The sequence below is a fragment of the Hylobates moloch genome, unplaced genomic scaffold, assembly GCF_009828535.3.
Source record: "Hylobates moloch isolate HMO894 unplaced genomic scaffold, HMol_V3 SCAFFOLD_13, whole genome shotgun sequence".
Taxonomy (NCBI): domain Eukaryota; kingdom Metazoa; phylum Chordata; class Mammalia; order Primates; family Hylobatidae; genus Hylobates; species Hylobates moloch.
In genome coordinates, this window is record NW_026652288.1 from 52,192,873 (window position 1) to 52,204,766 (window position 11,894).

At 53.2% G+C, this 11,894-nt stretch overlaps 1 protein-coding gene across 1 annotated transcript; it reads left to right on the plus strand.

The window, feature by feature from the left end:
• KRT71 (keratin 71) lies at positions 1 to 9,228 on the plus strand. Its single transcript, XM_032173670.2, has 9 exons — positions 1 to 515; positions 2,906 to 3,120; positions 3,784 to 3,844; positions 4,340 to 4,435; positions 4,818 to 4,982; positions 5,152 to 5,277; positions 6,625 to 6,845; positions 7,540 to 7,574; positions 8,394 to 9,228. Exons 1-9 carry the CDS (start codon positions 69 to 71, stop codon positions 8,603 to 8,605), a joined length of 1,578 nt encoding a protein of 525 aa, XP_032029561.1. The 5' UTR covers positions 1 to 68; the 3' UTR covers positions 8,606 to 9,228.
• Positions 9,229 to 11,894: the final 2,666 nt, after the last annotated feature.

Below are 11,894 nucleotides of genomic sequence, written 5' to 3' on the forward strand. Positions count from 1 at the left end.
AACCAGCAGAACCTTTTGGGATTTTGCCTTCCTCCCTCCTGCACCTGAGCTCTGTCTCCACCAGCAGCATGAGCCGCCAATTCACCTGCAAGTCGGGAGCTGCCGCCAAGGGGGGCTTCAGTGGCTGCTCGGCTGTGCTCTCGGGGGGAAGCTCATCCTCCTTCCGGGCAGGGAGCAAAGGGCTCAGTGGGGGCTTTGGGAGCCGGAGCCTCTACAGCCTGGGGGGTGCCCGGAGCATCTCCCTCAATGTGGCCAGTGGCAGCGGGAAGAGTGGAGGCTATGGATTTGGCCGGGGCCGGGCCAGTGGCTTTGCTGGCAGCATGTTTGGCAGTGTGGCCCTGGGGCCTGTGTGCCCAACTGTATGCCCACCTGGAGGCATCCACCAGGTTACCGTCAATGAGAGCCTTCTGGCCCCCCTCAACGTGGAGCTGGACCCTGAGATCCAGAAAGTGCGTGCCCAGGAGCGAGAGCAGATCAAGGCTCTGAACAACAAGTTCGCCTCCTTCATCGACAAGGTGGGTCTTCTAGGACCTGGGGAACTTGTGAACGGCCTTCCTCTTCTCTTCTTGGAACATAAGATTTTGTTACAGCAGGAGAGATTGAGGTTAGATGTGAGGAAGACTTTACTGTGGACAAGGTAGGTACATCCCATCAACAGGGTGACCTGTATAAGGTTCTCTGTGTTGTCTTTCCAGAGAGAAAACAGAGGCAGGTCAATTTCTACTGGCAGAGGCTTCTCAGGGCTCCCAGCAAGAGACGTGGTCCTTCCTCTTGAGGACTAGCTTGGTACCATTGCTAGGCCTGCAGGCCATGTGCAGAAAAGGCCTGTGAGAGCCAGTCTCACCCAGAGTAAGCAGGGAAGCTGTCCTCCTCCCCTGGCTTGCTGTCCTGCCCACTAGTCACTTGCCCAGGGGATCAGAAGCAGCAGGAAGGGGCCGCTTCAAGCCCTCTGATTGGGCATTTGCTCCAGTCAGTTGAAGACTTTCTTGAGAGGCAGAAGAGGGCACTGGGGAAGGGGACTCCACAGCGCTCTCGTGTCACTGCTGGCCAGCTGAGTGGCTCTGGGAAGGTTATTTGCCTGTCCATGTCGCCATCTCCTCATCTCTATAATGGAGATAATAACCTCCGTCTTGGGGTTGTTGTCAGGCTTATAAAAGAAAATGCAGGTGAAGATCTTGTCACAAGCCTGACGCACACTAAGTACTCCAAAAATGATTGTGATTGTGACTCTCATTTCTTATCTCTGGAAGGTGGGGGAGGGAAGCTTGGGGGAGGAATCAAAGGTGTCTAGAGACCTGAAGAGATGACACAGCAGATAGGCCCCTGACTTCTGGCAGAGAAGAAATGATTATCCCCATTGTATGAGTCACTGAAGGCATGGAGGTAAATGGCATTCCCAGGGTCATTTGGGGAAAGGGAAGAGAGAGGCCGGACCCTCAGCCTTTTGCCTCCAGACCCAGAGGAGGATACTGGAGGGCTCTGTTGGCTCTGTGGCAGTCAGCCACCAAGGACGGGTCAACTCAGGACAAAGCCTATGGATGAGACGGTCACGTGGCCACCAGATCTTAGCCAGCTCCTGCAGCTCAGACTTCCTGCCTGTAGGAGTCCCTGCTGCCCTTGGCTCAGCCTCAGGGGCTAGGACTGGCTCTGTGGCTTCTTATTCTTCTAAGCCTTTTCATATCTGGAAGATCAAAGTGTTCTGAGGTGGGGTCCGGGCGATCGGAAGTGGACTGATTGATTCTTGGCTTGGCTGGTCAAAACCTACAGAGGGATAAAGTCTGGAGACATGGGAAGAAAGATGAACATGAGGATGGTCACATCTTGTTTATAAAGATGGTCTGCCCAGAGGGAAGGGAAGGAGGCTGAAAGGCTTGGAGAGTTCCCAAATAATTTCAGTCTCCAGAGATCAGTCCCTTAACCTCAGGCAGCCAGAGAAGACGGGTAAATCCTTTCGGCATCCAGATGTGTTCAGTAGTGCAGGTGTGTATTGTGGTGTCTCACATGCAGGATTTACTCTGTGGTTAATGCTCAGCCTCATAGATCACATGAAAAATTCAGGATTGGTTAAACCAGACCAAATGCTGGAAGACGGGCTAGAGACAAATTTTCAGGGAATAATTATATCTCAACACTGAATCTTAGATAGTTTTCCCATGTCTTGTGTTTCTGATCTGGGGGAAGACAACCTTATTCAAGCAGTAGCTGTGCTCATGTAGATTAAGGGAAGTCACATTTTAAAAACTGTGCTCCCCATCCCCAGAAACCAAACAAGAGGTGTGTATGGACATCTCCTTCTGGTTGGTTTCCTGGCTCAGTGAGGGGCTACAATGGGATCAGCAGCTCCATCTGTCCATGGTATTCCATGTGCCATGCTTGTTGTAGAGAAGATGGTTCTGGGGAGCAGGACCAAGGAGGGAGAGGAGAAGCTATAAGCAAAGATGAAGCTGGTGCCTGCTCTAGGCATTTAAAATACCTAGAAGCCCTTGGCCCCAGCCTTACTGAGCTCTGACATGCCCTGAAATGAAGAGCAGACTTTGTTCTTCAGGATGATCAACTGTCCAAAATGGTGGACCCATCCTGGCTTCTCTGCTGGTATTTTCAATCACAGCCATGCCCCGAGTTGGTGTGGCCATGGTGAGCGCTGGGTGATTGGATGCACAGGTTACAGGGACACGTGTCTAGATTCGGTTCCGGGCTCCACTGCTTCTTAAACTGTTGGGCCTTGGAAAGAGGCTAAGTTGCTCTGCGTCTCAGTTTTCTCTCCACGGCAGAGGGTAATGATTTGCCCACCTCCTTCAGCTCTATTGAGGAGAAAATGCAGATAGAAGCTTTGCACAATGCCCCATGAGAGACATGTGTGACTATTACTGCAGGGGTTCAGCAGTTTCCGGGATTTGGGTTCCAGGTGCGGTTCCTGGAGCAGCAGAACCAGGTGCTGGAGACCAAGTGGGAGCTGCTGCAGCAGCTGGACCTGAACAACTGCAAGAACAACCTGGAGCCCATCCTCGAGGGCTACATCAGCAACCTGCGGAAGCAGCTGGAGACGCTGTCCGGGGACAGGGTGAGGCTGGACTCAGAGCTGAGGAATGTCCGGGACGTAGTGGAGGACTACAAGAAGAGGTGAGCAGGAGGAGACCCCCTGTAACTGGACAACTGCCCCTGTCCCTCTGAGGGACCCCTGGCAGTCACCCCAGCTTAAACATTTTGGAGGTCGGTGGGGGGCATTGTTCTTGGTCATACCAAGCAGAATCATCCCAACAAAACTCTGGAACTTGCTCTCTGCTCCTCCAGCCTCTGGCCTGACTCTTAGGACAAATGCCCAGTGGGCTGAGGGTTATCTCTGGCTCTGAATTTAGGGAATGTTTGGGGAAACCACTCACGTTCTCCTCTCATGTAAGAGGAGGGTTAAGTGCATCTGGCTCCAAGACTGCTCTCAAGGGTAACTGAGGAAACGCAGATTGGAGCACTTTGTCATTTGTAAAGCTGTAGTCAAATTTGGGGAGGGCGGTTCACATCTTGCTTCCTCTGAGAGTCCCGCACGGCATTCGCTCCATGTGCTCCTTCCTCATTTGCCAAGCTGGATCTTTAACAGTCTCATTCTTCCAAACTGGTTAGCATGTTCCCTCCTCTAGGAAGCCTTCTCCCACTCACCCCTACCCAGCACTCTGCGGCCCCCAGCACCTGTATCTTCTGATGGACATGCTGCTCCTTGCTCAAACTCTGCCCTGTGCAAGCAGGGGCTTTCAGTGAGATATTAACCAATGAGACCTCGCATCCCCACAGGTATGAGGAGGAAATCAACAAGCGGACAGCGGCAGAGAACGAGTTTGTGCTGCTCAAGAAGGTGAGGGGAAGGCAGGCCCTGAGTCCTGTGGGCTGGCCTGGGACCTGGAGGAACGGAGACTGTCAAGGTGCTCTGTTAGCCCCCTCGAGGTGAACTGATTCAGGAAGAGCGAGGTGAAGGCAGAGAAAACTTGATGAAAGACTATCCAGAAAAAATAATGAAAAGGCAGGGAGGGTGCCGGTGAGAGGACGCCTGACTGCATGTCCAATGCAGCTGTGGTTTGAACACGGAGAAGAATACCGAGGACAACACTGAGGGGCTCCCCTGCAGCCCCGGGACCTGGCTCAGACACCACAGGCGCTTCATTCCTGCTGAGGGAACAGATTCCCAGGGTGGGGTGGGGTGGGGCTGGGCCTTTGCTCCTTTATCTCCTTTCCCAAGGCAAAGTGAAGAGAAGAGAGTGACGCCTTCCTCATGCAGGGAACCCAGGCAGGGATGGCTGCTGCCTTCTTGGCTGTACTGGCAGTGACAGGGGATGGTGGGGGCATCTTTCAGGATGTGGATGCGGCTTACGCCAATAAGGTGGAACTGCAGGCCAAGGTGGAATCCATGGACCAGGAGATCAAGTTCTTCAGGTGTCTCTTTGAAGCCGTAAGTCTGTGTCCACTCGGTTCATCTGGAGGAGGCTGGTGGGTTAAACTCTGTTCTAGGGGCTGCAGGCGACATGGAGGCCCCAGCCCTCAGTGAGACCCCTCAGTTAGCCAACCATCTCCCGCATCAGCCTGGCGAGGCTCCTCAGTCTGCACCCTCTGAGCGGGAAGGGAATGGGCCAGGCCCTTGCTCCACGGCAGTGGGAATCTGTCTGGGCCCAGCAGGGAACTTGCTTGGCTGCAAAGCAAACAGCCCTGGAAGGCAAGAGCCCTGGGTTCCAGCCTCCAAGACGGCATCACCAGAATTTGCTCATCTTGTGTGGGGGAGGTGGTTGGCCTCCGACAGTGGTTGAGCCGAAAGACCATCTCTGTGTTCCCTGCAGGAGATCACTCAGATCCAGTCCCACATCAGTGACATGTCCGTCATCCTGTCCATGGACAACAACCGGAACCTGGACCTGGACAGCATCATCGACGAGGTCCGCGCCCAGTACGAGGAGATTGCCTTGAAGAGCAAGGCCGAGGCTGAGGCCCTGTACCAGACCAAGGTGAGCTGGGCTGATGCGGGGCCAGGGAAGGTGATGCCAGCAGGCAGTAGACAGGGACAGATCGCGCCCAGAATAGAGGCAGTGTCCTGGTAAGTGTCTGTTGTGTTCTGACCCTGAGATACATGCACTCCCACGACACACTCATGACTCTGTGCTTTGGGGTCCCCAGTTCCAGGAGCTGCAGCTGGCAGCTGGCCGGCACGGGGATGACCTCAAAAACACCAAGAATGAAATCTCAGAGCTCACTCGGCTCATCCAGAGAATCCGCTCAGAGATCGAGAACGTGAAGAAGCAGGTGAGAGCACCTTGGCCTTGGCCTGTGGTCAAGTGCAGGGGAGCATCAGTAGAGGGGAGATGAGCTGCTGAGAACATGGGCCTCCCAAATTGCTGCCTGGGAGAAGAGAGGAGGCCAGTGAGGTTGCTGCCTCAAACACCTGTAGCAGGACATCCCTGGGGGCTACTCATCTCCGACTCACTCCAAGGACCTCGGCCATGAAGCCCCTCCTTAGGAAGCCTCCTCGGCACTGGGCTAGGACCTTCCCCCAGCGATGTACCCTCCTGGCACCTGTGCTTCCCTGTACTTGTCACACTTCCTGTTATTACTGACACTGCCACTAGACTGAAAGGGGGCAGGGAGCTGGCTGCTTTGAACCCTGTTTCCCCAGCATCTAGCATAGTGCCTGGCACATAGTCGCAGCTTGATAAACAACTGTGGAGTTAATGACAGACGGAGAAATGGGCTCAGGGAGCACCCATTAAGGTGTCTTGTTAAGGATTGACTAGGGACTGCTCCCAGGATTATAGGATGCAGCCTTGGCTTGTAGGTGAGACACAAGATGTACATATATGATAACAATGGCAATGGCACCTATTCTTCTATCACACTTCATCCTCACCAAGACCCCAAGAGGCAACAGTTGCCCTCGCTGTTGTTACAGATGAGGAAACTGAGGCTCAGAGAGGATAAGGGGGTTACACAGCTGGTGAGTGGCAGAGCTGTGATCTGAACCAAGGTCTCCTGACTCCTAGTCCAGTGATCCTTCTATTCTCTTGTGGACTTTAACACTTAGTTGCTTTGTGACCTTGGACGGGTTACTTCTGCTCACTTCACAGGGTGTTGCAAGGACTAAATGCGCTAAGCTATGTCAATGGTATGTACAGTATTGAGCCTGGTGCTGGCATACACTAAGTGCTTGGCAAATAATAGTTGCTCCTGGGGTGTGTCCTTCCCTGTCCCCCTGGACTGTGGTGCCATGCTCCTGGGCAGCTGCTGCCCTTGCATCTGCCACAGCATATTCAACCATCTCTCCTCCCAGACCTAAACAACTCAAGAGCATTGCTGTCATTCATTTCGTGCCCTTGGCACAATATGGCTGAATAAATGTCTTTATACAGAACTAAAGTGGCACTCAGGAGGGCAGGGCTGCATGATTTCCATCACCCACACATCCAACACAGGGAATGGGGCTAGAGCTAAGGAGGGATGTGCCAGTCCCAGAAGGGGCTCTGCTGCAAAGAAGTGTGATGGTGTGTAGGGTGGAGGCGGGCCACTCTGCCCCACTCTAAGGACCCAGAGGGATTTGGATAAGGATGGTTGCAGTGGCTTCTCCAAGTTTTTCGACTTCACCAATTCCTTCCTTAGGCTTCCAACCTGGAGACGGCCATTGCTGATGCTGAGCAGCGGGGAGACAATGCCCTGAAGGATGCTCGGGCCAAGCTGGACGAGCTGGAGGGCGCCCTGCACCAGGCCAAGGAGGAGCTGGCGCGGATGCTGCGCGAGTACCAGGAGCTCATGAGCCTGAAGCTGGCCCTGGACATGGAGATCGCCACCTACCGCAAGCTGCTGGAGAGCGAGGAGTGCAGGTGGGTGGGGCGTGCCCAGGCAGGAGGGCCCCAGGGGTTTGGGAAGACCCAAAGGAGAAAGCCTAACACATCTCAATCCAGAAGACACGAGTTCTTAGGAAGTGATGGGGTGATGAGGATAGAAATAATGATAGTAATTAACAATACTACCATGAGTGGACATGAGCATCCACTCAATAGACTGTGAGAGCTTGCTTCATGGCAGGCACTGTGCTATGTAGTAAGCTATGCAGATTTGCTCATTCTTCCCGGGCATACTGGAAACATCCACCGCTCTGCTCCCTGCAAAACCCCATTACTCTATTAGGCATTCTTGTTCAGTCTACCTGATCTGTCCATGTGCAACATGGGCTTGTTGGGGGTGTGCCAGGGCAGCCACCCCAGCTTCCCCAGGGCTCTACAGGGATGGCAGGCTGGTGTGTGGACCTGACACGTGGGAAGTAGATACACTGCCCCCACGTGTGCACCTCTTGTAAACTATTGTTTGACTAGGGTTGTTGTCTGGTTACCCCAAAGATTCGGGGGTAGTCTCCAAAACTTCTCAGGCTCTGCTTGCATCAAAGAAGCTTTGGAATTTCCACGGGTGCCTGTTGGGTTCAAAAACCCACATAAGGCTGATGGTGGCAGTAGCTTTGAAGAGACTGTGAGCTGGGTGACTTCTCTTCTCCTCTTATTTTATTTCTCTCCTTAACAGGATGTCAGGAGAATTTCCCTCCCCTGTCAGCATCTGTAAGTATTTGTATACTTTGACCTGAAATTGTAAAATCTGCAGACTGGAAAGGACCTTAGTGACACCCTCTGTGTGTAGATGAGGGATCTAAGAACCAGAGAGGGAAAAGCTTTGCTTGAGATCACAAAGCCAGATGGCAGAGCCATGGCCAGAATCAGCTTTCCTGACTCCCAGGCCAGGCCTCCTTTATTCTTATCCCTCCGACTTTCTGTTCCTAGGGGATGGCAGCAATGGAAAGCTATTGTCATGGGAAAGCAAGGGTCATCTTGCAGAAAAATGATGCATGGGTCTGTGTGAGGCTTAGGGAGTGAGGTTTGCAAACTGCAACCAGACCTGGGCTTGGGAAGTAGGGAGGGCTGAGGGAATGAGAGAATGAGGGATATCAGAGGTCAAGCTGGCAGTATCAGATCACTGCATTGCTTAGCAGGGCTAAAAGAGTTAAACCAGAGCATGGTAAAGATGCCTGCTGTGGGACAGCTAGTAGGAGGAAGAGGTTAGAGGCTGGGAAGTTTAGCAAAAAGGCTAACAGAAAGGGCAGTGGGTGGGTGTCCAGGAGGACAGGTAAGGGTATTGGTACCTGGACCAAGGAGTAGGGCCTCTGAGCATTAATGGGGCAAGACTCAGCCAGATTGGATATAAGCCGAGCAAGCCAAGGACAGAGCATTAGGGAAGCTGTCTTTGGTACATTCTCCCCGGGGGAGGGAGAGAGTGTGCGCCTCCCCACTCAGCTCCTCCAAGAAGAGCCCTGTCTGCCCTGGGGAAGGGAGGCCTCCCCAGCTCTCTGCCTGAGTGGGTGTTGGCTTCGGCTCCCCCTGCAGCCATCATCAGCAGCACCAGTGGCGGCAGTGGCTATGGCTTCCGGCCCAGCACGGTCAGCGGCGGCTATGTGGCCAACAGCAGCAGCTGCATCTCTGGAGTGTGCAGCGTGAGAGGCGGAGAGGGCAGGAGCCGGGGCAGTGCCAACGATTACAAAGACACCCTGGGGAAAGGTTCCAGCCTGAGCGCACCCTCCAAGAAAGCCAGTCGGTAGAGAAGACTGCCCCAAACCCCGCCTCATTCTGTGACCCAGCTCTGGATCCCACACTGTACTTCCCACAGCCCACTCTCAGCTCCACCTCCACCCTGCTGGTCCTGCTCCCATACACCTGGCACTGGCCTTGGCCACCCACTTCTCCCAGCCTGTGTCTTCCTGAGCCTGGGAAGGCCTGGATGACCAAGCTTGGTGAAATTCCTCCTTGTACACACCCTATTCACTCCTTGGCTGTGGTCCCACAGCTACACCACCAGCCCAGGTCCCAGCTGCCAGCTTTCCTCCTCTGCCTGGCCTTTGGCTCAGTTGCTAACTACTCTGCTGGGCTCCCTGGGTCTCTGCCCAAGGCCCCGCACACACTGGGGCCTAGCATAGTTCCTGCCTATGCTAGGAGCTGGCTCTGTGTTCAAGAAAAGGAGGACTGAAGGACAAACAACCAAGAGTGGCCCAGTCCCCACCCCCACATCTAGCTCAGTCTCAAATCTGAGTGGGACCAAATACAATTCAAGGCCTTTTCCTCCACTCACCTGCACCCAGAAGCAGAGAAGAGCAAGCACTGTTCACTTTTCCTTTATTCTTAACGGCCTTCCTCTGTTGCATCCTCAATAAACAGCACAATCTCATGGCTTGGTCTCTGAGTATTCAAAGTATGCACAGGCACCTCAATTCACTCACATGAGCGTGCACCATGTACATTCATGAATGCATGAAGCACAAATACACACACACAAGTACATCACTCTGTATTGCCCATGCAGCCTATATGTCTGTGTTAATTTTCAGGAGGCAAATGGGGTGTGAAGCAGGGTCTGGGAGGAGGGGCAGGGAGGGAGGAAAAGAGAAGCCCAGAAAGCATGTGCATGTACTAGCTGGAGGCTTCAGCAGATGGACACACACAAACTGTGTCCTGTGACAGAAATGGTCGTGTTCTTGACCTGACCTTGCCTCTTTCTGAGACTGCACCTTTCCTCATTGGAAGGTGGGCTTAGTGCACAGGTATTTGCATTTGTCCAGCCCTTTCCTCACAGCTCGGAGGCCTGGCCTCCTGGGGGGGGCTCAGCAGGTGGGAGTCCCACACTCTTGGCTTCTCAGATGGAAAGATAAGTAACAGGTCTTGGAAGTTGGGGCTGGTGTAGAGAGGAGTGAGCTGGGGTCCCACCATGGGGTGGGGGTGGGCTATGAATTTCAGTGACTGTGGGGTTGGCACTTCCCCAGACATACTCCTATCCCAACTTCCAGAACCACTATGGCGATAGCCAGTCCTGCCTTGGTAAGGGGTGTAAGGAGAGTAAACAGACAGATTCCCCAGGCCAGCTCTGTGTCTTGGGTGGGCAGGGGAGGTGTAGGAGGCGCAGGGCATTTGCAGGTGGGTGGGAAGCCAACGTCTTTGCAGTGAGTGGACAGCGATCTAGTCTCACGGTAGCCACACTAATGACATCATTTGGGGGAAGGAAGAGGGTTTCAGTTTCATAGAGGAGCAGGGATGCCTGGTGTTGGGGCTGGACTGGAGGGGGATCAGAGGATGAGGGTTTGGGGCAAGAAGACCAAGTATAATGGAAGAGGAAGACAGAGGGTCCAGAGGAAGGGACGGATGGTCTGAGTTGACATCTAGGACATTTAGAGTAGTGACTGGGGCTTAGGGCAAGGCTCAAAAGCCCCTGCCCAGGAGATGGTCAGAGCCGGAGACTCTTGGCTGTCATCAACCTGTCAGCACCATCATCTAGCAGGTGGGTAAGTGGAATAAGACTCAACAACATGTTTGCCTCCTTGGTTGATAAGATGAGGTGTGTGTGTGTGTGTGCATGCATGTGTGTGTGTATTCAGTACTAGGCACAGACATTGCCATTTCCTCAGTGAAGGCACCATGCACACCTGCTGCCTTTGCTAGCCTCCTGCCTTTGCAACAGTAGGGACCGAGGTTGGATAGCAGAAAGAACTTTCCAGTTGAGAGGCTAAAAGAAATGGCTAGATTCTCAAATGTGAAGGTGGAGGCTTCTCTAGATGATGCTGGTTTATCTCACAGATTTGAGGAGGGAGGGAAGAACTCCCTTTATGCCCCAGGGCTCACAGAGGTCTCCTGAGTGGGCAGGGTTATCCTGGGTTCTAAGTCTGTTTTCTAGAGCCATAAAACCAAGTGCCGGAGACTGGAGCCTCCTGCAGGATACTCAGAAACCCAGCACTGGGGCCCATGGCAGGGGCCTGAGCTATCAGCTTGACAGGTTCCAGCATGAGAGGGCAGGGCTCGATGGACAATTTTGGGAGCAAGTGAGGGCTCTGAGGAAAGGAAATAATGACAATGACTAGCAGACAAGGTGGCCACCATGTGAATCTACATGATAATTTAGTTATGGCTGCCAAGAGTAGTAGTTCTTTAAACAGGCTGAAAAATAACCTGGAAACTTAGAAAAATACTCCTGTCTAAGTCTCTACTCCAAACCAATTAAGTAAGGCTACCAGAAGTAGGGCCTAGGCACTGACTGGTATATTTTAAAAGTCAGCAAAGGGGTTCTAATGAGCAGACAGAGCTGGGAGCCATCAGCATAAACTGTGATTTGGGGAATGCTATGGTGGCATCCAGATACAGATGGAAAGAATGGTTTGATCGATTAGTAATATCTGCCACGGTCACCAGTGGAGGAAGTGATAGTGCATATTTTTCTTCTGATGGGTGCCTACCTGTTGCTTTACAGTTTACAAAGTATTTTCATACCCAATGCCTAAAGCAGCTCTGGGAGTGAAGAACTGTAGTTACAGCCATTATACAGATGAAAAAATTGAGGATCAGAGCCCCAGCCTATCTATAGCCACCCTGGGCTAGACCTCAAGGATACCCTGTGTATTGTCTGCCTTTTAGGGGGCCACAGGGAGGACAATGGGTGCAGGCCTCTGGCTCGCAAGTCTAGACGGGAGTTCGTCCTTGGCAGTGCTGCCACCTGCCTGCTTCTCCCATCTGAAAGGTTCCAGGAAGAGGCCATCGCAGGGTAAATGTGGAAGAGGACTAGTGCTGCAGGGACTCTTCACAAGGCCCTGGTGTCCTGATGGGGGGTGGCCTCTGTACTATATAACAGGAATTGCTCTGTTTAGTTTACCAGCAGGAACAAAATGTCAGTGGGTCAATCCCAAGGTGAGATGGAGATGCTGGAGGATCTCTTGGGCTGGAGACAGAGACTGGCCCAAGACAGCACTACAAGCAACTGGACAGCTTCTTTGAGCAGGAGCGCTTTGTGCAAGAGGGAGCCTGGGGCGGGGCTGCGGTGCTGGGGCGGGGTGAGGAAGGCATCCAAGGCCA

What these genes read in the sequence shown, in the direction of transcription:
- KRT71 (XM_032173670.2), top strand. Translation starts at nt 69, where the DNA reads ATGAGCCGCCAATTCACCTGCAAGTCGGGAGCTGCCGCCAAGGGGGGC. An exon ending in TCGCCTCCTTCATCGACAAG is followed by an intron (nt 516 to 2,905) that starts GTGGGTCTTCTA and finishes TTTGGGTTCCAG; the next exon opens with GTGCGGTTCCTGGAGCAGCA. An exon ending in TCGAGAACGTGAAGAAGCAG is followed by an intron (nt 5,278 to 6,624) that starts GTGAGAGCACCT and finishes TTCCTTCCTTAG; the next exon opens with GCTTCCAACCTGGAGACGGC.